At 53.1% G+C, this 26,464-nt stretch overlaps 1 protein-coding gene across 1 annotated transcript in view; it reads right to left on the bottom strand.

Moving 5' to 3' along the window:
- Positions 1-4,290: 4,290 nt before the first annotated feature.
- LOC106996270 (SH3 domain and tetratricopeptide repeat-containing protein 1-like) overlaps positions 4,291-26,464 on the bottom strand; it is a 127,008-nt gene continuing 104,834 nt past the window's right edge. Inside the window, 11 exon segments of the mRNA XM_077967219.1 lie at positions 4,291-4,701; positions 7,769-7,965; positions 8,930-9,086; positions 9,793-9,915; positions 13,166-13,325; positions 14,525-14,574; positions 14,576-14,703; positions 18,139-18,481; positions 18,483-19,795; positions 21,567-21,608; positions 24,413-24,654. Of these exon segments, the coding sequence (XP_077823345.1) occupies positions 4,444-4,701; positions 7,769-7,965; positions 8,930-9,086; positions 9,793-9,915; positions 13,166-13,325; positions 14,525-14,574; positions 14,576-14,703; positions 18,139-18,481; positions 18,483-19,795; positions 21,567-21,608; positions 24,413-24,560 (2,919 nt within the window). The 5' untranslated portion in view covers positions 24,561-24,654 and the 3' untranslated portion in view covers positions 4,291-4,443.

The raw sequence follows: 26,464 nt of genomic DNA, 5'->3' as shown, positions 1-26,464 counted from the left end.
GATGGGGAAGATAATACTAGTGGCCACATCGCTAGGGTTTTACACACCCACTGTGCTATTGTTCCAAATAACACGATATGACGCCCAGTGTCACAGGGGTGGTACATCCTCCTGTGATATTGTTTCTTATATTCAAGGAGAGAGAATGCTATTACTCCCATTATTTCAGGGGTTGTACACACGTCCTGTGATATTGTTCCTAATATCCCGAAGAGGAGAGCATATTACTCTCAATATCTCAGCGGGTGTACACCTCGTTTCTAATATTTGTCATAATATCCAAGATGGGAGAGGATGATAAGACTCCCAATATGCCAAGATGTGTACAGCCGCCTGTGATATAGTTCCTAACATCCAGGTGGGGATAGGATGATATTACTGCCCATATCGATATTTAGCCTACGATCCTGAGGGGAGTGAATGATATTACTCCCAATATCGAAGAAGGTGTACACCCCCCTGAGACACTACACCCAATATCCACGTTAGTACTCCCAATATCCCAGAAGGTGCACACACACCTGTGATAGAGTTCCTAATATCCAGCGGGAAAGAGGCTGATTTTACTTTCGATATCGCAGTGGGTGTACACCGCCCCCAACCCTGGGGTATCGTTCCTAATATCCAGGCGGGAAGAAGATGACATGGATGACAATATCGAAGGGGGTGGACAACTCTTCTGTGATATGGTTCCTGATATCCAGGGGGTGAATGGATGTTATTACTCCCAATAACGTAGGGACCGTACAGCCACCCTGGGATTTTGTCCTTAATAACCACAGGGGAGAGGTGAGATTACTACCAACATTGCAAGGGGTGTACACCCTCCTGTGATATTGTTTCTTATATCCAGGAAAGGAGAAGATGGTATTCCTACCAATATTGAAGAGATATACAACCCCCATGGGATATTGTTCTAAAGATACAGGTTGAAAGAGGATGAGACTCCATCCAATATAACAAGGGGTGTACATCCCACCTGTGATGTGAATCGTAAAACCTAGGAGAATGACATTGCTTCCAAAAACTCACGGGGTGTACACCCACCCTGTGACATCGTTTCTGTCATCTAAAGGTAGAGATGGTGATACTACTCCCACCACCAGAGAAGGTACACACCCCCCTGTGATATTGTTTCTCATAACTTGGGGGAGAGCATGATATTACTTCCAGTATGACAGTGGCTTGACACCCAGTCTGTGATATTGGTTCTGCACATCAAGTCTGTGCCCCTTGTTTCCCATGCGTTCTCCCCACACTTTTGGAACCTCGGGGAAGGCTTTGTCTTTGGGTACAGATGAAGAGACGAAGGGTCTGAGAGGTGAAGCAAGTTTGTTACTGGAAAGTGGTTCCGATCCAGACCCCAAGAGAGGTTTCTTGGATCTCACAGAAGAAAGAATTCGGGGCGAGTCCATAAAGTGAAAGCAAGTTTATTAGGAAAGAAAAGGAATAAAAGCATGGCTACTCTGGCCGGGCGCAGCGGCTCACTCCTGCAATCCTATAACTTTGGGATGCCGAGGCAGGTGGATCACCTGACGTGGTAAGTTCGAGACCAGCCTGGTCCAACATGGCAAAACCGTGTTGCCACTAAAATACAAAAGATTAACTGGGCGTGGTGGCAGGTGTCTGTAATCCCAGCTACTAGGAAGGCTGAGGCAGGAGAATCGCTTGAACCCAGGAGGTGGAGGTTGTAGTGAGCCAAGATCACGCCACTGCATTCCATTTCGGCCAACAGAGCGAGACTCCATCTCAAAAAAAAAAAGAAAAAAGAAAAAGAAAATAAAGAATGGCTGCTCCATAGGCAGAAAGGCACCAAAGGTCGCTGGTTGCCCATTTTCATGGTTATTTCTTGATCATACGCTAAACAAGGGTTGGACTATTCATGAGTGTTCTAGGAAAGGGATGGGCAATTCCCAGAAATGAGAGTTTCTGCCCTCCCTTCTTCTGAGACCATGTAGGGAAACCTCCAGATGTTGCCATGGCATCTGTAAACTGTCGCGGTGCTGGTGGGAGTGTCTTGTAGTAGCTAATTCGTTATAATTAGCACATAATGAGCCGTGAGGACAATCAGAGGTCACTCTCGTGGCCATCTTGGGTTTGGTAGGCTTTGGCTGACTTTACTGCAACCCGCTTTATCAGTAAGGTCTTTAGGACCTGTATCTTGTACCGACCTCCTATCTCATCCTGTGACTAAGAATGCCCAGCCTCCTGGGAATGCGGCCCAGCAGGTCTCAGCCTCCCTTTACCCAGCCCCCATTCAAGATGGAGTCGCTCTGGTTCTCGTGCCTCTGACAAGTTGGCCTGGGTTGAGTGTTCCCTAGTGTGTGGTGGTTGGAGCTCTTCCTAGGAGTAAGAGGTATTGTCAGTAGGAAACAGGCCTCTGTTAGCCCGGGGGCTGGCACTCTGCCCCATTATATCGGCCTCATTTTAGTGGTGACAAAACTGGGGCTCAGAGATATCAACTCCCTCATCCCGAACCCCCAGACTGTCAGTGGTGGGCTGGGGTTTGAATGTGGGGCTTGAAGACCCATCATCTCCTCTGGTCCCCCAGACTCTGCTGCCCAAGAGGAACAGGATCCCAGGATCCAGGCCCCTCATGGCACCAGCCAGGGTGGGCGTAGATGGGGAGGCAGAGGTCCAAAGCCCCCCGGACTCTGAAGCAGGTCAGGGACCAAGAGCAACCCGGACCTACAGGCCCCACCCCGAGAAGAATGGCTGCAAGCCCGGCCCAGCGGACAGGAGGTCTGTGTCCTCAGTCAACGTGACGGCGCTTCCGGCTGCTCCAGCCAGGCCATGCTGTCTTCACGTTTCCAATCATGCGGCCTCCTCTCCAATTCCCAAGCCCAACCCACAGAGACAGCGATCTGGGGTCCACGTGAGGTTTGTCAGCAGCTCTGACCCGCTGCTTCCCGCCAGCCCCGCGGCCAGTTCTGGAAAGCTCTCTGCTGCCCCCTGGTGGGGAGGCTTAGGGTAGGGCTCTGGCTGCAAGCATGGGGTCCCAGAACCTCCTGGCTCTGTCACTTCTGCTGGGTGGAAAACCAACCCAGGGCTGAACCAGTGACACCTGTGGCGCTCCCAGAACCTCCTGGCTCTGTCACCTCTGCTGGGTGGAAAACCAACCCAGGGCTGAAGCAGCAGATGGGTGCCTGATTCCTTATTATCAGAGCTCCGTCCACTGGCAAGTCTCTCTCCGGGCCTCAGCTTCCCCTTCCATTAAACGAGGGGCTTGGGGGATACCAAGGAGGGGTAACTGCTTAGTGAGGATGGGAGGTTTCTTCTGGGGAGATGAATACATTTTGAAACTAGATGGCGTGGGTGGTTGCACAGGACTGTGAATGTACAAATGCCATCACATTATTTGCGTTGAAATAGTTAATTGCATGCGATGTGAAAATCACCTCATTTAAAGTGTTTAAAAGAGGGGTCTGGGAGAGTGCAGTGTGAGAATCACGTGGGACACCCACAGTCTCTGAACGTCAGTTTCCTTGCGTAAACTGGCAAAGAGACTGTGTGAACTGTATTCCCTGGGGCCAAGAGATTCCAAGAAGGAAAACCTGGGATTCCTGGGACTGGAATGACGGCCGGAGGCCGGAAGGGGAGGGGGTTGGTGGGGACAGCTGGGGGGCAGCCCAGATAAGGCTTTCAATACTGGGTAGCAGCGTCTACACAGGCGGAGATCCCTGCATATCCCTTCCCACAGGGCTGACCAGTGGCCAGAGGTGGGACTGGCCGGGCTCGGCCCAACCAAGTCTGGGAGCAAAGGACACTGAGTGAGGGATCCCCGGGGCCACCCTCACTGGCCTTCGGCTCTCCTGACACCACGAGAGAGCTCCAGGAGCTGACCTTGGGTCCTAATGGGGGACACCTTCCTGGCTCCAGGCTGGCAGGGTGGTGTGGTGGTCAGTGTACTGGGCTCTGCGTGTCCGCCTCTACCTGCTGTGTGACGGTGGGCCAGACTCCTAACCTCTCTGTGCCTCTATTTCTTCAATGGCGAACAGGGACACTAGCAGCCCCCACATCCGGGCACAGTGGCCTGAAGGTTAAAGGCAAGGGCGGCACGAGATCTACAGCAAGAACTCTGAGCAGGGAGAGCAGGGAGCTGCCCAGAGTTCAATCACCATCTCCCCTTTGGCCGCCAAGAAAACCGAGGCTCATGGTGACCTGGCCCAGGTCTGTTGGACTCACGGTCCTTCTCATCCCCAAGATCAGAGGGCTGCCACCAGGGAAGGAGCTGTCCCCTAGACACAGCCCAGGAAGCACACAGGGAAGGATGCCATGGGGACTTCGGTATGTTTTTGCAAAAAAAAAAAAAAAAAAAAACATTTATTGCTATTTGAACCCTGCTTTTATGCTTCCATTACCCAGAAAATGAGCTACGGGAGACACCAGGAGAGGCAGGAGATCATCCTCCTTGCACAAAACCCACTCCCTCGGATACTGTCCTCAGCGAGGGTGGCTGGAGGCCAACCAGGGGGCCCACCCGCAGAGTGGCAGAGGAGGTAGGTTGACCCTGTGGACGCTGAGCTCTGTGGCGAAGGTCCTGGCCTTCTGGTAGAAGAAGAGCCACTTCTCGCAGTCCAGGAGGAAGTTGTGGGAGATGGTGATCGGCCGCGTGTAGATCTTCAGCTGTACCTTCTTGTTGCCCAGGTCCACGGCGGCTGCCAGTGCCAGCTGGTAGTACCCGGCTGCATCAAACGGATCCTGAAGGGGACAGGTCATGGTCAGCAAAAGGGGGACTCGGAGCCCGTCTACCCAGAGGCCGTTCCTGTCTCCAGGTCATTCCACATGTCCATCCGATGCTGGCTCACCCCATGAGCCCCGAAGCCTGTGACACTGCTGTGGTCTCAGCTGCAGGAGGTGGGGACGACCCTGACACCCCTGGAAGCCTTCCTGACTGTCCCTACGCCCCACTCACCCCAAGCCTCCTGCCCCAGTGCCACCCTCTCTGCAGGCAGTGGCTGCTTTCCCCATGGACTGAGGTCAGGGCAGATCCTGCCTGCTCTGAGAGTTCCATGCAGGACCCGTGGCTCCAAGCCACAGCAGGGGCACTGCGTTGAGTGACCCAGGCTCCGCTCTGGCCCCTGTCCATGCTGACCATTTCCAGGCCCTCCACGGGCCAGGCCAGGTACAAAACCATGTCACAGGTGTCCTCTCTGGCAATGTTCCCTGAAATATTGACGGAGTGTGACTCCCCAGACATCCACTCCCATTTTCAATGAGTCTTTGGCTCAAACTCACCATCCCTGGGTTGGGATGCCGCCTCCCAGACCTCCTCCTTGACCCTCCCATCCCCCACCCGGCTTCTCCCCAGGCACCTCCTCCACATGGGGGTCACCCAAGGGACCTCTCTAAGACCCATGCCTGGCCTGTCCCTCTTTACCATCTCAAGATGGCTCCCAGGGCCAATGACAGAGTCCAAGATGCAGCAGTCCATTCCCTCACTGCCCCGCCCCACACACGGAGCAGGGACGTGAGAAGGCCCCGAGTCACCGCCACTGCTCATCCAATGCCCCCTGGCCCAGCCGAACACTGGACTCTGTGCTGGGTGCATGGTTGAGCCTAACGTCCTTGCTTCCAGTCTGAGGGACCCGGGAGTGAACACTGACCACACAGGGTGGCCCGGGCTGTGGCAGAGGGAAGCCCAGGAGGCCCCAGACTCAGCCGGGGGTGGAAGGCAAAGGCTTCCTGAAGGGGTGGGGGCTTCCCAACTAAACAGGAAGGAGCCAGCCAATGCATATGTCTCTGCGTGTGCCTGTGCATGTGAATGTGCGTGTTTGTGTTCCTGTGCGTGCATGTCCCTGTGTGTGTGCCTGTGTGCATGCCTCTGTGTGCACGTCTGTGTGCGCGCGCCTGTGTGTGCGTGTGCCTGTGCCTGTGTGCATTTGCGTGTGCATTTCCATGTGCCTGTAGTGAGTGACAGCCTGAGCCAGTAAACACCTAATCCACCCTATTCCAGGGCTCACTCTCATGTGTAGAGTAAAAGGGACCCCATTTTAGAGGCAATTGGCATAGATGCCCATTTACTCCTGCTTCTCTGCCAGCCTTCCAGGTCCCATACAGCCTGGCTTCTTCTCCCACTCCTCTGGGCCCTGGGTCCAGAGCCTCCTATACATGGAGGAGGGTGTAGCCTTGGAAAGACAGCCGCCCTTGGGGAATTCCAAGGGGGCCTCCCTGTGGGAAGCTGGCCTGTGCTGACAGCATAGTCACGATGAGGCCCAGAGGGCTGTGCATGGGAAGGAGGACTGTGCATGGGAAGGAGGGCTGTGCATGGGAAGGAGGACTGTGCATGGGAAGGAGGGCTGTGCATGGGAAGGAGGACTGTGCATGGGAAGGAGGACTGTGCATGGGAAGCAGGGCTGTGCATGGGAAGGAGGGCTGTGCATGGGAAGCAGGGCTGTGCATGGGAAGGAGGGCTGTGCATGGGAAGGAGGACTGTGCATGGGAAGGAGGGCTGTGCATGGGAAGGAGGACTGTGCATGGGAAGGAGGGCTGTGCATGGGAAGGAGGGCTGTGCATGGGAAGGAGGACTGTGCATGGGAAGGAGGACTGTGCATGGGAAGGAGGGCTGTGCATGGGAAGGAGGACTGTGCATGGGAAGGAGGAATGTGCTACTTGGCGCTTTCCTTTCTCCTGGACAGGCGGAGTGGGCGGCAGGCTTGACCAAGAGAGATAAAGGCCTCTTCTGGGACGCCCGTCCCCCTGGGTCCCAGGCGTGCCCCTGAGCCGTGAACAGCGTCCCCCTGGGCCTGATACTTGGCACCTCCCTATCTGGCTGGGACTTGGGAGGCCACAGAAACCACGTCTGACCACCAGGTGTCGCCAGTACTGGGCGGGGGCCTCGCGGGCAGCCCCAGGCCTGCGGTGGGGTATACGGGGCAGGGTCTTAGGTCCGCCCCAGCTCCTCATGTTGTTCTAAGGCCCCCAAGATCTCGGCCCCTGGACTGGAGTGCCCTGGCCCCTCAGCCCGTAAGGAGCACTGACACGAGGCTGGTGTGATGCTAAGGAGGGGCGGTGTCCGCTGGGCAGATGGGTGGAGACACCACAGGTCTCAGTCTGCCAATCCCAGCTCTCCACCCCTGCAGGGCTGGGGGCAGAGGGAGCACAGCACCTCCCCTCGAGACACACCCGACCTAACAAGGCCTCAGCCTGGCTGGCTGGGGCCCCGCCCCACTGCACCTGCCCTGAGCTGGGGTTTCCCTGTCTGTGAACTCAATGGTAAGACACTGGTCCCACCCCACCCTTCCTGAGTGATGGGAAGATTCAAGGTGTCTCGGGACTCCAGGAAGGAGTTGCTCAGTGCAGGCTGGCACCCTGGGCAGGCTTCCTAGAGGAGGCGCCAAGATTTGGGTTGGATCTTGCAACGTGGATTCAATGTGAGGATGATGGCGTCCTCTGAAATGTCACTCTCCCGACCCTGTTTTCTTTGTTAAATGCACCTTGACACTTGACTGTCAAGACTCAGCTTTGGTGTCACCTCCTCCAGGAGGGCCCCCTGACTACAATCCCCCTTCTTTACCCAGAGGCCACCATTGCCCACTCATGTGTCAGCCTCCCTGGCTGAGACTGAGTTCTTGAGGGTGGGGCCTGGCCATCTGGGGAGCTGGGTTTTACCTGCTAACCTTGCCGGCTCCTCCAGCTGGGTGTAGAGCTCCAGGGAGGCCACTGGGCCATTCCTAAGAAAGGCTGGAACCCAGGCCTCTGGGGTCCGGGTGGAGATCCCACTCCAAGGGGGCCAGGAACACCCCGAGCCCTGCCCCTCCCCACCCACCTTCAGGTCGTAGAAGATGATGTCACCGAGCACCAGGTACACCTTCACGTAGTAGAGGGTCTCCTCGTCGAACTCCAGCGGCGAGTTGCAGAGCTAAACGGCCTTGAGGTAGAAGTGCTCCCCCAGCTTGCCATGGCCCAGCCAGTGGTGCAGGGCGGCCAGCCGGTGGTAGGCCACATGCTCGTTCGGCCGGTCCCCTGGGGTGCAGGCCAAAGGGGCAGGTGTGAGGATGTGGCTCTCTGGGGCAGGGAGGGAACATGCCCCTCAGGAGCAGGTATACAGACCCCCAGGCAGCACACGTGGCTTGTCTCCAGGCACCTGTGGTCACCTGGGCAGCTCTGGCCATTCCCTTCCAGGTTCCCAGACTCACTTTTCCATCTGCAAAGCAGAACTAATAAGGCCTGCCCCTGTCTACTGAGAGGCTTTGGCAAAGTCGGACTTGGATGGCCCAGTTCTGTGCCTACACATAGCCACCTGCCTTTGCTCACTGGTTTTAACCAGGGGAGCCCAAAAGCCATGCAGTGCAGGTGCTCCCGGTCTCCCCGGCTCCAGGCAACCCACAGACGTGACATCCGACTCCTCCTGGGTGTGTCATGATCAGAGCCCCCTACCTTGGGGAGTCAGCTGCACACCTACTGTGTACTGGGCCACGGGGCACAAGGCGCTGGGGCATGTGGCCTGCCTAGGGTTCCCTGTCTCTGCAGGGGGACAAACGACTCTGGCACAGCACCAGGGGATGCACGGCCTTAAGGGGCAGACTGCTGGAAGGGGAACTGGGATTTTATCAGCCAGAGAGCCGTGTGGTTGATGAGGGTGGGAAGGGCACAAGAGAAAGGGAATGTGCCACTCAGCCTGACACATACAGGGACCAACGAGATGCCTGGGATGTCTGGAAGGCAGAGGGCACACTGGGCGGCCCTTGTGGTCAGCAGCGGGAACAGGCAGAGGAAGCAGAGCTCAGTCAGACAGGGAGCTCTGCACTGCCTGAGAGACCTCGGGCTGTGCCCCACAGCCGGACGGGGAAGCCAGTTGGGCAGAGCTGCCTGCCTGGACAGGAGACCAGGAAAATCCAGCAGCTGTTTCAGCTCCTGGCCTGCAGACCTGGAGGCTGGGCTCTGGCAAAGTGTGGGTCCTGGCAGGGCGGGGGCTCAGGGGACTTACCCAGAGTGATGCTGAGTGCTAGGACGATGTGGGCAACCTCCAAGTCCTCCTGGGGCTCCTCCAGTGTGGCCAGCAGTGACACCAGCTTGTTGCACAGCTGTAGCTGCAGCTCCACCTTGCGGTTGCCCGTAGTCACTGCCAGGGGCAGGGCCCGGTCCTACCACACAGGCAGGTGGGGTCAGGTTTCCCGCAGCACCCACCTTGCCCAGCGCCCTCCTCAGAGCTCAAACATGTGCTTGGAGCTTCCCACACCCCAGCTACCCCTGCACCTCGACACAGCTCTGTGCTCTGGGATAACACACAGTTCAGACATCCAAGTTGGGGGCTGAAGAGTCACCTGAGGCCCATCCAGCTACACCCGATAGCCTCAGACCAGCCTCTCCCACCTGGGCACCGGGGGTCTGACTGGGGGGAGCCAGCACTCCTCTCTGCTCTAAAAACACCACATTGATCTGTGCCCAGGGCTGAGCCACACCGTGAGCTCAGAGGAAGGGAGAAGCCGTCCCTCTTCGGGGTGCATGCAGACCTGGGTCTCCCACTGATATGCTGTGTGTCCTTTGGCATGTCCCTGTGCCTCTCTGAGCCTCAGTTTCCTCATCTGGAAGATGGGGACAGGACTTCCCACTCAGGGTTGCTTGAGGTCATCAGGTACAAGGGTAGAGCCATTGTCACGTCCAGGCCCCGAGCGTTTGTCCCAGGCAGGGGCATGGTCAATATCATTCCCGGTGAGACCACTTGGAAATTAATCATGTGCATGGGTGGCCCTGCCTCCATTTGGGAGGCCTCTACCCTGCCACACCTGTGCCTCAGCCCTCCAGGTGCCCCACTGAGGCCCACCCACATCAGCCCACAGGCCAGCTCACCCGGTAGAAGGACAGGCCTTCCTCCCGCTCCCAGGCCCCATTGAAGAAGATGTCTCCAGCTGCCTCAAACAGCTCCAGCCCCAGGTTGGGGTCGCCTGTGTACAGGTCCACATTCTGTGCCACCTGAAAGGAGACAGAAGTTCCCTCAAGACCCACACCTAGCGAGGTGGCTACGCGCACCTTTGCCAGGCTCCTTCCTCTCACACACTACAGGTACACTTGAGCATTTTTCAGACCCTGTGCATTAGGGCTGCCCCCACCACTGGCATGAGGACAATGAACTGATGCTCCTGAGTGCCAGGAGGTGACTGAGCAGCTGCAGCCCAGGAGCCCGACACCTATGAATCCTACCAACAGGGCTAGCCCTAGCCCACTCCCCCTACACTCAAACCAGTCTCCGTGGCCCCCAGATTGCTGGGAGCCCAGCCCCTGGCTCCTTTCTGCGTTGCCACATCCCCGCCACATCAGCAGTGTTTGTGGGTGGGCCTGGTCCCCTCTTGGCCATGAGCTCTTCATCCCTCTCCTCAGCTCAAGGAGGTATATAGCAGGTGCTCAATAATGAAAGCTTCATCAGGCTCGTGAGCTTCACAATTTGTTCCAGATCACACTGTGTTTGGGAAAGCCTCTGAAAACAGCCACTATGATAGATTCATTTTATAAGGAGATGTGCCACATGTCGCTTGGAGCAAGTTCTTCTGTGTGTTAATTGAGTGGTCACATTATTTGAGCATGTGCTCTATACCAGCAGGTGCTATGCACTGTGAGGGGCCGCGCCTCTGCCCTCAGGGAGAAGATGCTGGCCACCGGGGGAGGATGTGAGGGAACCAGTTGGAGGGAGGGAAAAGGCACACAACAGGTGCTCAGCAGTGGCTTAGGAATGAGTGGATGGATGGATGAATGGATGAGATGTAGACACATGGATGGATGGACGGGTGTGTGGATAGATGAATACTTGGATGGATGGATGGATGGATGGATGGATGGATGGATGGATGGATGAATGGATGGATGGATGGATGGATGGATGGATGGATGGATGGATGGATGGATGGATGGATGGATGGATGGGTGGGTGGGTGGAATGATGTGTGTATGTCTGTATGTATGTATGCGTGTGTAGATAATGTATGGATGGGTGGAGGGTAGATGATGTAGGTACATGTGGATGGATAGATGGTGGATAGACGAATGTATGGATAAACAAATGGACAGATAGATGTATGGAGGAATGGATCAATAGGTAGATTGGTGGGTAGATGGATGAATGATGGATGGATGAATGGACGAACAGGTGAATGGATGGATGGGTGAAAGGATGGATGATGGATGGATGGATGATGGATGGATGGATGAATGGATGGGTGAATGGATGGGTGGATGGATGATGGATGGGTGGATGAATGGATGGGTGGATGAATGGATGGATGATGGATGGATGGAAGGATGAACAGGTGAATGGATGGATGATGGAAGTATGGATGGATGATGGATGGATGGATAAATGGATGGATGATGGATGATAGATGATGGATGGATGGATGGATGGATGGATGGATGGATGGATGATTGATGGATGGAAGGATGAACAAGTGAATGGACGGATGATGGAAGGATGAATGGACGGATGGATGGATGAACAGATGAATGGATGGATAGACGGGTGAATGGGTGGATGATAAAAGGATGGATGAATGATGGATGGATGAATGGATAGATGGATGAATGATGGATGGAAGGATGAACAGGAGGCAAGTGGATGGATGATGAAGTATGGATGATGGATGCATGCATAATGAATGGATGGATGGATGGATGGAAGGATGGATGGATGATGGAAGGATGGATAGATGATGGAAGGATGAATGGATGGATGGATGTACAGATGAAAAAGTGAATGGATGGATACACGGGTGAATGGATGGATGATAAAAGGATGGATGAATGATGGATGGAATAATGGACACGAATGGATGATGGATGCATGGATGGATAAATGGATGGATGGATAAATGGAAAGATGGACTGATGGAAGGATGAACAGATGAATGCATGGATGATGGAAGAATGGATGGATGGATGGATGGATGAAAAAGTGAATGGATGGATACATGGGTGAATGGATGGATGATAAAAGGATGGATGAATGATGGATGGATGAATGGACAGTTGGATGATGGATGATGGATGGATGGATGGATAAATGGATGGATGGATAAATGGATGGATGGATTGATGGAAGGACGAACAGATGAATGCATGGATGATGGAAGAATGGATGGATGGATGATGGATGGATGGATGGAAGGATGAGCAGGCGAGTGGATGGATGATGAAAGGATGGATGGATGGAAGAATGAAGAGGTGAATGGATGGATGATGGAAGGATGGATGGAGGCATGGATGAACAGATGAATGGATGGATGGACGGGTGAATGAATGGATGGATGGACGGGTGAATGGATGGATGATAAAAAGATGAATGATGAATGAATAGATGGACAGGTGAATGGATGGATCATGGATGGATGGAAGATGGTTGGATGGATAGAAGGATGAACAGCTGAATGGATGGATAATGGAAAGATGGATGGAAAGATGGATGAAAGGATGGATGGATGGAAGGATGGAAGGATGGATGAATGGATGGACGAACAGGTGAATGGATGGATGAAGAAGTGAATAGATTAATGAATGATGGATGGATGGATGGATAGAAGGATGAACAGTTGGATCGATGATGGAAAGATGGATGGAAGGATGGATGAACAGGTGAATGGATGGATAAAAAGATGGATGGATGATGGATGATGGATGGATGGATGATGGATGGGTGGAAAGACGAACAGATGAATGGAAGGATGGATGGATGGATGGATGGATGGACCCACAGGTGTATGGGAAGATGATGGAAGAATGGATGGATGGATGGATGGATGATGGATGGATGGAAGGATGAACAGGTGGATGGATGATGGATGGATGGATGGACAGATGGATGGATGATGGAGGGATGGATGGACGAAGGGATTGATGGATAAATGATGGATGGATGGACGGAAGGATGGATGATGGATGGATGGATGATGGATGGGTGAATGGAAGGACCCACAGGTGTATGGGAAGATGATGGAAGAATGGATGGATGGATGGTGGATGGATGGATGGAAGGATGAACAGGTAAATAGATAGATGACGGAAGGATGAATGGATGGGTGGATGGACAGGTGAATGGATGGATAGACGGGTGAATAGATGGATGATAAAAGGATGGATGAATGATGGATGGATGAAAGGACAGATGGATGGATGATGGATGGATGGATGGACAGAGAGTGAACAGCACAGGGGTCGTCCTGCATCCCTTGCCACTCACCTGGATGTACAGGTCCACCAGCTCGCTCTGTCGCAGGATGTAATAGATCTTCCCTGCTTGCAGCCAGGCATGTGCCTCCTTCTCTTTCTTCTGGAGGTCAATGAAAATTCCCAGACTTCGTTTGGTGTAGTCCAGAGAGGATTTGTAGGCCCTGGAATCACTGGAATCAGACACAGGTGTCAGAACAAGGGCTCTCATCCTCCTGGAACCAGTCTGCCTCCTCTCGTGGGTCTGGTGACAGATGAATCTGGAATGTGGGGACTGGGAACGGCCCTCTTGTGTGTGCAGTGTTCTGCCCTTCCCAGGCTGCTGGGAGGGCCAGGGTGAACACACACGGCATGGAAAAGTTGAAGGACATCCTTCTGAGGGAATCGAGCATCATGCTGCCCTGTGGCAGGAAGAGTGTGCTAGTCCATCTCCCCTGCCTCCCAGACATGGCCTGTATCTTCTCCAAATGCACCAGGAGCCGTTAGTGTTCAGAGGCTATCTAGGCCGATGGTTCTCAAGGTGTGCAGGCATCACAGTCACCCGGAGGCCTGTCCTTATAGCTTGCTGGCCCTGCCCCCAGAGCTTCTGGCTCCACAGGCCTGGGGCAGGCCCTAGAACTCCCACTTGCCACAGGCTCCTAGGTGACATGGATGCTGCTCTGCTGGTCCAGGGACTACACTTTGAGAAGCATGGCTCTAGCACACTGGCCCATTTTCCTTCTGTGAACCTGAGGCCAAGACTGGAGCCAGTCTCCCGGGTCCCCATGGAATCTGGCCCCTTCCCTGCTCTCTCAGTAAGTCCAACACTTGAGGGGCTGTGACTGCAGCAATGTCACCAGGCCCTGTGGGTGGGGTGGCCAGGGCCATGGTTACCCCACCAGGTCAGCATGCTCGGGGGAAGCCGAGTGGGCCACATATGGGACGTGAGACCTTGAAACCCTGCCCCGGGGAAGCAGGTGACACAATTGGCTCTGTCTTCTGTGGGAGAGAAGCCACAGGTGGCTGCTGTGGTCACATTTAAGGGGACAGATGAAGGCCAGGAGTGAAGACTCGGGGCAGGCAGAGGTCAGATGACAAAGGCCACCATAGTAGGAAGAACAGCCCAGAGTGCACGTGCACGTACTGCCTCTGCTGGGGTTGAGATGACCTTTGACCCAACAAGGGAGACTCAAGCTGGGACTCACAAGCCAGCAGCAGCCCTGGGACGACCCCAGACCCACCAGCTCAAAGCATCTGATGCCAAGGAACCAAATGATCCAAAGGAAAGGGGCTGAGGAGGCCCTGGGCCAGCTTCCCTGTGCCCCCCTCCCTGCCACCCCTACCCCCTTGCACCCCTCCACACCCCCACCACTGCAAAGCCAGTCCTCACCACTAGGTGCCCAGGGACAGGTAGAGCTGACTGGTGGTGTCCAGGAGCTGCCCTCTCCAGCACCTGGTCGGCCACCTTGCGGGCAAGGGAGAGCTGGAACTCGTGGTAGATGACACACTGGGTCTCGCTGGGCATGACGACGCTGTAGAAGCAGCACAGCCGCTGGACGGCCCGCAGCTGGCCTGGGCAGAAGACAAAATGGAAGACGTCAGCCTCCCAGCATCGAAGCGAGGCTGGCTGGGTTCAGAGGCCCCTGCTCTGTGCTTGTCTCTTTCACACCTCTGTGAACCTGGGCCCCATAGGCAGGGAGCCTGGGCTCAGACAGGCCATGCACCTGTGCAAGGGCAGGCGCCGAGCACACCGTGACATGGGCACAGCTTGGTGCACATGCTCATGGTACAGGCCGGCCTTCTTTACAACTCCCAGGGCCGAGGTCCTGGCCAGGCTCGGCCCCTGCACCAGGCCATCTATTTCTGCTTCACAAAGCCCCTCTGGCCAGGACCAGGGCCACCTTCAGCCTGAGATGATGAGACCAGGGACACAAATAGCCCCTGTCGCAGATGGAACCCTGAGAGAGCAAAGCCAAGCATCACGTCTGCCACACACGGCATCATGTTGGGGGAATGGGGTTCAAAGCCGGCCCCTGGCATTTCCACACATGCTTCTCTCATGCAACAAAGCTCCAAACCCACAGGTTCGCTGGCCTCTCCCAAAGCCAGGGCGCTGGGAACAGTGGAAAGCTTCTGATTTTCTAGTGTCAGAAACATTCCGAAGATTAACAAAGGAAACCAGGTACGCCGAATGGACATCTGTCACACACGCCCCCCAACAACAGCTGAATACACAGTCCTCTTGAGCGCCCATGGGACATTCCCCATGACAGACCATGTGCCAGGCCACAAAATGAGCCTCAGTGAAGGGAGAAGGACTGAGACCAAAGCAGAGGTGTTCTTCAGCTGTACTGGCACGAAACTGGAAATCGACAGTGAAGGAAACGTGGGAAATTCAAAAATATGTGAAAACTACACACTCCTAAACAACCAGTGAGTCAAAGAAGAGACCATCAGGGAAACTGAAAATTAATTTGAAAAGAATACAAACAAATGCACAGCCCGGGCCAGCACGGTGGCTCACACCTCTCATCCCAGCACTGTGGGAGGCCGAGGCGGGAGGATCGCTTGAGTCCAGGAGTTTGAGATCAGCCTGGGAAACATGGTGAAACACTGTCTCTATAAAAAAAAAAATACAAAAATTAGCCGGGTGTGGCGGTGCACATCTGTAATTCCAGCTACTCAGGAGGCTGAGGCATGAGAATGACTTGAACCTGGGTAGAAGTTGCAGTGAGCCAAGATTGCACCACTGCACCCCAGCCTGGGCAATAGAGCAAAACTTAAAAAAAAAAAAAAAAAAAAAAAGCACAGTGTATCAAAAACACCAAGATGTAGCTAAGGCAGTGCTGAAAGGGAAATTTATAACTGTAAATGTCTACATTCAAAGAAAGAAAAAAAATCTTAAATCAAAAGCCTAACTTTCCACCTTGAGAAACTAGAAAATGAACTAAACCCAAAGTGAATAAAAGGAAGAACATAATAAATGTGAGAGTGGAAATGGGAAATAAAAATACAGAGAATGGAAAAACAAAAGAGATAATCAACAGAACCAAAAGTGGGTTTTTTGAAAATAATAACAAAAGTGACAAATCTTTCACCAGACTGACCAAGAAAACAAAGATGGGGCACAAACGACTAAAATCAGAGACTGAGCACCATGGCTCACGCCTGTCATCCCAGCACTTTGTGAGGCCGAGGGGGAAGGATCGTTGAGGCCAGCATTCAAGACCCCCCTGGGAGAACATGATGAGACCCCATCTCTAATAAAAATAAACAAACAATTACAAACCCAAGTTTCTAAAATCAGAAATGAAAGAGGAAACATGATTGCCGACCTGACAGAAATAAAAGGATTCCATGAAAACACTACGAACAATTGTACACCAAGAAGCCAAACCATCTAGACACAACAGCCAAACTCCTAGAAGGACACAAACTACTGAAAGTGACTCAAAAATGACCCCAAGGAAGCATGTGGGGTATCAGCCCCGCCCTCGGTCTCCCGGACCGTTCAGCTCAGGGTGGGGAGACAGGGAAGCATGATCCCCGTTCCCTGGCCTGCATTTCCAAGTCTGAATCCCCCAGCACCCAGGGGAGGGCCTCGTAGGAGGAGGTGCCACAGGCTATTGTGCCAGGAGCCACTGGAGGCTGCAGTGGGGGCTGGGGAGCTGGGTTCCTGGAGGGTCTCCTTCCATTCAGAGAATGTCCCTGGGGAAGAAGCCTGGGTCTGAACCCCCCAACCTTCCTTGGGCAGATGTGTGGGACCGGGGCCCCTTCACACGGTCCTTTCCAAAATCTCATCACTCCTAGGGCCAAGAGTGGGTGCCAGGCCTGTGCTGGGAAATGAGCAGATTCATATTTGGGCACAGCCCCTGGAGCTCTGGTCCAGGCCACAGGAGGCACCTCTGAGTGGTGTCACTATGCCATGACAAAGCACTGTAAGGCAGAGGGGACTCAACAGTATCCTCAACTTCCTCATCTATTCTCTGCGGCCTAGATTTCGGACAGCCCTGCCCAGCTACTGTCCATTCACTGCTCGGTCTGCACTGACTGTTCGATAGCACTCCATGGCTCCCCAGTGCTCTTGGGGAAAAGGCGAAGCCACAGCCTGAGGCCCCAGGCCCTGCTTAGCTCTCCAGAAGAGCTTCTCACCATCCAGCACTCAACCCACCCCCTCCCAACTCTGCACCTCCCTGCATAAGCCCTGTTCACTCACCCCCACTCACACTCCCACTCACTCACCACCACTCACACCCCACCCATCCTCGCTGACTCACCCCCACTCGCTCACCCCTGGGCCTTCACACAGGCTACACCACCAGCCCCTCATCCACACCTATTACTTGACTAAATCCTCTCAACCCTCTGGTCCCAGACTAAAGAGGCTTCCCTAACCCGGGGCCAAGTTCTGCTCCGCCATCACGCCACTCACCCTTTTGTGGCTTCTCTGGCCTGAAGCTCACATTCCCACGCTCAGCACCTCCCTCCCGAGGACCCCACAAGCCCCTTTTGTGGGTGGGGCCTGGCACACTCAGCACGAGCTGCTTTTGCGTGAACTGCTCTGTGGCTTTGGCCAATCACCCGCCCCTGTGTCCTCTGTGAAGTGGGATGACCGGTGCACAGGGTTCCCGAGATACCAAGCAAACACAGGCACAAGAACTGGCATTCAGGGCCTGGCTCATGGAGGGGCCCCAAGTCCTAGCTCAGCACAACATGCCTTGATCCCAGGGTTATGTCTAGGGATTCCCAGCACGCAGGACTTTCCGTGCTCAAGGCAGGATGGTCCCTGGGCAAACCAGGAAGAGCTGCCTGCCTCAGTAGGGTACAGAGGGGCTGGCCCTACATGGGAACGGCCTGTCTCCAGGGCGTTTGCCAACATCTGCTGCTGGCCATAACTCAGCGCTTTCGATGGTGGAAAAACCACCACTTGTTTCCGAATCACAAACCCCAGGTGTGCCCTGACCCAAGTGGCCCCAGAAGGCGCACAGGAGGAACTGGGGCACTCACTCTCCACGTGGTCCATCTCCACGGCGACCAGAAGGGCCCACTCGTAGTAGCCCTTGCACTGCTGGGCCGGGCCCTGGCGGGTGAAGAGGTAGCCCAAGAGTATGTGGGTGAAGTCTCGGCCACACTCCCCACACGGAAGCCTCGAGAACAGACGTACAGCCTCCAGGAGGTAGTGCTGGGCCAGCCTGCTGGCACCCGCGTGCAGGCACAAGGTCCCAAAGCTGGCCAGCACCACTGCCTGGTTCCTCCGCTGGCCCAGGTGCCAAGCCACCCGTAGGGCGTGGTAGTAGCCCTCGGCTGCCTGCCTCGTCTGGCCCGTCCTCTTCAGAGCCACGGCCACCAATGTTGGCAATCACACCCTCCTGGTCCTCGCTGACCACCACTGCATCCTGGACAGACTGCAGGATGTTCAGGGCCACCAGGCTCTGCCTATGAAGCACATGCAGCCAGGCCAGGGCCACCAGGAAGTCCACGATGGCACGTACTCCGGCAACAGCACTGGCTTCCACCGCCTGCGTCATGAAGGTGATGGCTGGGCCATGGTAGCCATGGTGGCTGTACGGTTGGGCCAGGCTGGCGTGGAGAAGGCCGCGCAGCGCCTGGCCTGTGCCCGGGGTTAGGGAGGCCAGCGCTCGCCTGAGGTAGTGGGAAGTCTGGGTGGGGAGGCTCTGGGGCTGGAGGGCGTTCTGGAGCACCAGCTTCACGTTCCTCAGCGAACCAGCCAGCGAGTCCTGTGTCCTCAATGAGGCCACCTTGACACAGCTCAGCACCAGGTGGGGCAGGCACTCGCGGCTGTAGATGTCAGCCAGGAGTGGGCAGCAGTGTGAGAGCCACGCAGCGTCTGGGGCTCCCAAGTCCCTGTGCAAAAACAACAGCTGCTCTAGGAAGGGCAGGGCCTCCTCAGGCTGCTTGAGGTGCACGTGGTGCCTGGCCAGCAGGAAGCAGGCCCGGGCCTAGGCCAGCTGGCTCTGGCCACCCACCGCCCACTGCAGCACCAGCTGCAGGAGCTCCCCGTCCGCCTCGGTGCTACAGATGTGGCCAGGCGTCCCCAGGAGCAGGGCCATGGCGTTGGGAACCACCTGTGTACACTTCTCCTGGTTCTGCTTCCAGTAAATGCTGGCCAGGTTGGCGTACACAGCCACCACCAGGAACAGGTCCCCGAAGCTGCCCTCCAGGGCCCCCAGTGTTTCCTCCAAGTACACCCGGGCCTGGGACAGCTTGAGCCTCCTGCTGCACAGCCGCCCCAGAAGGAAGCAGAGCCTGGCCAGGGCCATGAGGAGGCCACCTTTCTTGGCCGCCCCTCGGGCCTGTGCCAGGCACCCAGTCAGCTCCTCCTCGTCGCTAAAGCTGCTGAACATGCTGCTCAGCCATGGCAGCACCAGGTTGTACAGGCCACGGAAGCTGGCCTTGAATCCAGAGCTGTTCAGGAACAGCAGCAGTGAGCTCATGGCTTCTGGATCCTCCCAGTTGTCCTCAGCTTCCAAGCAGAAGGAGGGCTCCTCGGGGTCCTGCAAGCTCACGTTGCTGGATGCTACACAGAGACCCCAGGACGCTGACTCCTGGGGGCAGCCTGGGCAGGTCTTGCATTGTTCCAGAACATTCTTCACCTTCGGCAGGGTCTCCTGTGGCTCCAGGCCCAGGCAAGGTGGAGGTATTTCTGCAAGTCACAAAAACACCTAGACAGATTAGAGTCCAACAGTGAGTCCTTGGTCCACTTGGGGCAGGATCCCCGCATTCCCGTCCTCTGTGTCCCTGGCGCAGCTTGCCATGAGCCCTTGAGAATTATGCGCAATGCAAACCCAGGGTCTGGAGCACGTATGAACTCCGGGGACACAGAGAACACGCAGGCCCGTGGCCCTGCTACAAAATCACCTACAAAATCACTCTCCTACAAAGTTGACTCTCCTACAAAATCACCCTCCTGTCCTGCTTTGTCGCCCACCTGATAGCATGGTTTTAGGAGACTATGCCAGCTCAGTGATCCCTCAGAGACGCCTTTCCCTTTAGATACAATCAAAGCCTTCTAACTGGACCCATGTATATGCAGCACTACAACTACAAATGTAACTTTTGTCAGCATATTGGGCCCCCCGGTGGGGTACAGGAATCCATGAAATCCTCAACAGTCAATCAGAGCTATTGATCAGCTCAAAAGATGCTATGCAAAATTGGTAAAGCCACCGACGGCACAGGACAGGGGTGTTGTACCCATGTACCCAGCTCCGTGCAGGGAAACGGACCATCCCTGCAGGAAGGATGGGAAAGCTTCCAGGCCCCTGTGACCACCTTCACCTTGGATGGTCTGAAAACCTGAAGCCCACGGTTCCTAAAGGGTTAACAAAGGCCAGACTACTCAAGCAGCTCACTGGTGCCTGCTGGCTTTGGTGGATTCCTAGCCAAAGCCCCCTCCCAGAGGTGAGCAAACAAGCGCATTTCCTGTTGGAAAACCTGGGATGAAAGGAGGCATTAATGGGAAGGAAAAAACTAGATTTAAACAGACTCTCTGTTTCAAGCTCACATGTAAAAACTATTTTCAATACAAACTGTCTCCTTATTCAACTGTAAAGCCTTGGAATTAAAAAAATAAATAAATATGATTTAGAGGCTAATGTGACTTGACTACACTAGATTAGCTAAGAAATCTTCCCGACCCGGCAGAGGCACACAGCCCCTCCCAGCCACTACCCTGGCCTCCGGGGCAGCTGGAGAGCCACGTGCCTTTGCTCCAGAGACTTTGGCAGAGGGTGGAACCACCCCCTCCCCAAGGCAAACCTACAACAGCCTTCCCTTCCGCACTGGCTTCCCGGGCCTCCTCTGGGACCTTGTGCCTGCATCCCAAATGTACTGGGATGGATCCCATTCCCCGGGAACTTCCAAGGGCCCTTGGTGCATCCACATCACCAGGCTGTCCACATGCGGACCCTGTGTGAGGGGAAGAGACAGAGCCGCAGAGGGGAGACGGGAGTGCCTCCCTGAATCAGCCCCTCAGGAAGGAGCAGACCCTTCAGGGACCTCAGTTGAGGCCCCTGCAACCTAAGGCTCTGAATTCTGCTACCCGCTGAGGGCTGTGTGGCCTCCCATCTCTGAGGCAGAGCACAGGGTGAACTGCAGCTTCTCCAGATCATGAAAAAGGAACCCACAGCTACATGTGGGCCCCAGCAGTGGAAAGGATGCCCCACCTCGGTCGGGGACCAGGCGGGGGTCAGCACGTTCATTGGAAGAAGTGTGGGACCCCACAGCCTCCAGTGCCAGAGTGGACGGGAGGTTCAGGCCCACCTCAAGCAATGTCCCTCAAGTCCCCAGCCCACACCACAGAGGTGTGACAGCCGCATCCAATGCCCACTGTACTCACCTCTGTCCCCTCCCCCGGCGATACTCCAAGGCCCAGCTCATAACCAGAGGAAGCCTGAGCCACTGGCAAAACCTACCTTGTTCCTGCGGCTGCTCGGTCTCAGTTTCCTCTACTGAGTCTGCCAAGGGAGAAAAGAGAAGCAATGAACACCCCCAGCCAGCACCTCTGGTCCTATGTCAGGTTGAGCTGGTGTCGGTGTTGCAGGGTGACAGCATTGCAGGGTGCAAGGGTTGAAAGGCATATCATCCTCTTTCCTCCTGGATCATGGGAACAACATCACTGGGGGATGTACACTTTCTGTGATATTGGGAGTAACATCGTCTTCTGTGTCTTGGAATATTAAGGACAATATCATGGGGGGGGGCGTGTACATCTTCTGCAATATTGGGAATAATATTATCCTCTCTCTCCCTGCATACTAGGAAAGATATCACAGAGTACATGTTCACCTCCTGCGATATGGGGATTAATACCATCTCCCCTTCCAGATATCAGGAAGAGTATCACACAGCGGTGTACGGTGTCTGCAATACTAGGAGTGATATCAACCTCTCAGCCTTGGAATATTAAGAAGAATATCACAGGGTGGATGTACACCCCCTGCCATATTGGGAGTAATATCAGCCTCTCCTCTCCATGGATATTAAGAACAATATCCCAGGCTGGGTGTAAGCCTCCTGCTCTATGGGGAGTCATATCATCCTCTCCCTTCCAGGATATTAATAACAATATCACAGGGTGGGTGAAGACAGCCAGCGATACTGGAATTATTATCATCCTCTCCCCCTCCAGATACTAGGAACCATATCACAGAAGAGCTGTACCCTCCCTGGGATATTGGGAGTAATATCATATGCTTCTTCTGTGAATATTAGGAGCAATATCACCGGGTGGCTGTCCATTCATTGTTATGTTGGGAGCCACGTCATATTCTACCCCTCTCAATACTAGGATCAGTGTCACAGGGTGAGTGTACACCTACTGTGGTATTAAAACTAAAATGCTATCTGTCCCTAGATATTAGGAACAACATCACAGGTAAGTGTTCACCCCTGCAGTATTAGAAGCAATAATATGATTAATTAGTAAACATCAATCATCGATTTTAATAATTATCAGGCTAGTCTCGAACTCTTGACCTCAGGTGATCTGCCCGCCTCAGCCTCCCAAAGTGCTGGAATTACAGGCGTGAGCCACGGTGCCCAGCCAACACTTCTTCACATCCCTTTTTGGACCTCAAATTTAGCATGCCGAAAACACACTTTTGATTCCCCCTGCTATAACCCACTCCTCCCATAGTCTTCCCAATCCCAATAACAGCATCTCTAGTCTTCCAGTTACTCAGGCCAAAATCCTTGACATCATCCTTAAAACTTCTTTTTCTCTCTCTTGTCATCCAACCCATTTAAACTCTCCTTTCAAAATATATGCCAGACCTAACCACTTCCCACCTTCCTCATCATTTCCAACCAGGTCCAGCCCTCATCATAGCGCTCTGGGTTACTGCAAAAGCCTCCCAATCGCCAGGCACACTGGCTCACGCCTATAATCCCAGCACTTTGGTAGGCCAAGGCAGGTGGATCATCAGAGGTCAGGAGCTCAAGACCAGCCTGACCAACATGGTGAAACCCCTCTACTAAAAATATAAAAAATTAGCCGAGCATGGTGGTGGGCGCCTGTAATCCCAGCTATCCAGGAGACTGAAGCAGGAGAATCACTTGAACTCAGAAGGCAGAGGTTAGAGTGAGCCGAGATTGTGCCATTGCACTCCAGCTTGGATGACAAGAGCGAAACTCCATCTTAGAAGGTTAAAAAAAATAAAAAGCCTCCCAACCCACCTCTCTCCTTCCGCCTTTCACCCTGCTCTTCATTCTACCTTCCACTCTCAAACATTTCAGAAAAAAAAAAAAAATTATATCCACAGAGAGAGAAAGTACAAATGGGGTGAAATGTTTGGGGAATCTGAGGGAAGAGTATATGGGAATTCTCTGTACTATTTTTGCAACTTTTCCATAAGTCTGGATTATTTCGAATTCAAGAGTTAAACAAAGAAAAAAATAAAAAACACACTATCTCCCTTTGTGAATCCATCCTGTCTTTCCCCTGGCAACTTAAGGACGCTCTCAACTAACACATCTATTTTTTCATGAACACTAAAAGAACTCTTGCCGAGTTTTGACTTTCTGTGCTTGGCAGTAGAAGTGTGTGTGTGTGTGTGTGTGTGTGTGTATATATATGTGTATGGTGTGTATGTATAGAGAGGGAGAAATATATATGTGTGTACATATATAAATATACATTGTATATTTAAAATGGTAATGTGTATATATATAAATATGTGTGTGTGTGTTGATATATATAATACATACGCCATAGCCTGTCCTTAACCAGTTCTAAACTTAGTCGGAAAAACACATACCTAAGCAGAGAATTTCAAAATAATATGATGAATATTTTGATAGAGGGATGTGTTGCTATGGAACACGCTGCTAAGACACAAAACCTCCTAGATGGGGCAATGAATGAACGAAGTTTTGCACCTATAGGCACCCCGTCTGATATCCCCTCAAACGTTTATAGTTATATGCATTTGCTTCCCCCAGGACCCCTATTTCATAAGGGTTAGTCCTAGAGCCTAGCAAGTTCCTACTACAGCTGGCACACATATGCCATTCAAGAAACAGTGGCGGAGTGAATGACGAGTTAAGAACCATTTGTCAGCCAGTGCTCAGTAATACAACATGCACTGGTATGCAAATTATATTTTTGTTGAAAACAACTGCAGGATCACAAATTATCTTTCCAGAGAAAGCAAACCTCAAAAGCTTCTTTACCCTAGTAAAGCACGTTATAAGAAGCTCCGCTTATATAAAAGAAAACCTCATTCGTTATCAATGGCATGTAAACCTAATAGGCCTTCACCTCTGATGACATCTCTTCCATCCCCAGGAGTAGATAAAGGAGGTTCCGGAAACCCTGGTAGTTGTGAAGGTGGCTCCCAGCTCTTACAGTCTTGAACCCTGCGGGCACGGAGGTCACACAGCAGAAGAACAACCGAGGCAAGCATCATCAGGCTTCGAGTATGTTTGAACCACAGATGACAAATAGGCTGCAGCCAACTGAAAACACCAGAGATTCATGGTGGCCACCTGAGGGGTTGTGCTCTTAAAAAAATAATAAATAAATAAAAATTAAAAAATTAAAAAAGGAAGGGGTCAAGAATCCATCAGGTCTGACTGAGACGTGTATCAGTGACTAACACCCCGTATGGCAAAAGTACTCCGGTGCGCTTTGGGTACTCACAGCTTCAGCAGTATTCAAAGGCGTGTGCTCCCCTAAGACTAAGCCACGGGAATACCCCCAGCAACACTGCCAGGAGAAACGTCTCCCATGGATTTGGCTAGAAACACAGTTGTCTTTAACAAATTAACACTGAATAAATCCTGACTTATTAGAGCCTGTGAGAATGACATTCTCAATGATAACAGTTATCACTACAATCTCCAAACATCTGCGATCCTGCAGGGAGGAACTGTGACAGCGCAGGCCACATGTCCAGAATGCTTCCCAAACTGCCTGTTACAGAATAAAAGAAATAAACCCCCCCCCCAAGAATGTCTTCACACACATTTAGCCAGTTGTTCCTTTGTGTGCATCTCTGTGCTAAAATGGCCATTCTTCCCCACAGCCTGAAGTCATATGCTAAAATAAATGAGACTCACATGAAGCCAGAACCATGCAGATGCCAAGGAAACCAACACAAATGAAATGGGCTAGAGAGTGTGGCCAGGAGGATGGTAGTTCCCAGGAAGCAATTACTTCATCTCTGCCCATGAAGCGGGCAGTTGTCACTGTCCCCCAGGCCCACACCAGACACTCGAAGTAGGTTCTAACCAAACTACCTCCAACAATCAACGTAAATACACCACACAATTGGCTTCTGAAAGGACACCTTGCAACCAACAAGAAACTGTAAGCACAACTTTGACAAACTGGGCAACTAAAAACCTTGGAAAAGGATAAACACTGCCACATTTTGACTCAAATACTGTTACGTGGTAGCACTGCAATAATTCACTGAAACAGAAGAATGAATGAGGAATACGTTTATATAGGAATCAGAGGAAGCGTGACTAATCATTTAAAGAAATAGGTCAAGAAACTGTTAGGTTCAAATGCTACCGTGAGACACTGTTAGGGCCTTAGGCAAATTCACTTCTCTTGGTCCTGTTTCTAGGTTCATCAAAAATCAGCTTTGGACTAGGGAATCTGTTGCTTTCCAATGCCTTCCTTCTGCGATTCCAGCCCAGATTTTAGGACTGCTCTCCCACTTGGTATATGAAAGCACTTTCTATGTAGAATAGCAAGAGTACATTTCTGTGTTGAATGTGGTTTGGGACCTACTCTATGAGGCAGAATATCATCATGGAACTTTAAGCATGACGACAAGGCGCACTCTAGATAAGGATAACACATAAGATGTGGCCATACACCTGTGCGTGCCTGGCAGGGAGATGGGGAAGTCTCATTTAATGAAGCCGGGGTGCCTGTTGCACCTGAACATCCTCAGTCCACGTCAAGTTGACAACGTCCTTCTGACATCAAACCACAGGTATCACATACTTTTCCATACTTTCCACCCAAGATTAAAATATGCAGAGCACCGTGATAAAGACGCCTCCATTCCCAGCATGTGGGCTCTCATTCCGTAGAATTACATACTTTCGGTGCAAAATGGTGACCAGGTTGCAGCGGCAAGCAAGACTGGGCTCCGTGGGAACAGCAGGCCCTGCAGGAGCCACCATGCCTGTCGCCACAGTCTGATGCAGCTGCAGAGAAGCTGTGGCTGAGGCCATTCACTTTGTGAGAGAACCGCACAGGAGGGAAAAGGTAGAGAAGGTCGGGAAGAGGACAATGTCTTGCTTCTGAGCCCAAGCCAAGCCATCGCATCCCCTGTGACTTGCATGTATACAC

The sequence above is a fragment of the Macaca mulatta genome, chromosome 15, assembly GCF_049350105.2.
Source record: "Macaca mulatta isolate MMU2019108-1 chromosome 15, T2T-MMU8v2.0, whole genome shotgun sequence".
Taxonomy (NCBI): Eukaryota; Metazoa; Chordata; class Mammalia; order Primates; family Cercopithecidae; genus Macaca; species Macaca mulatta.
This window is presented reverse-complemented; position numbering and strand designations above follow the sequence as displayed.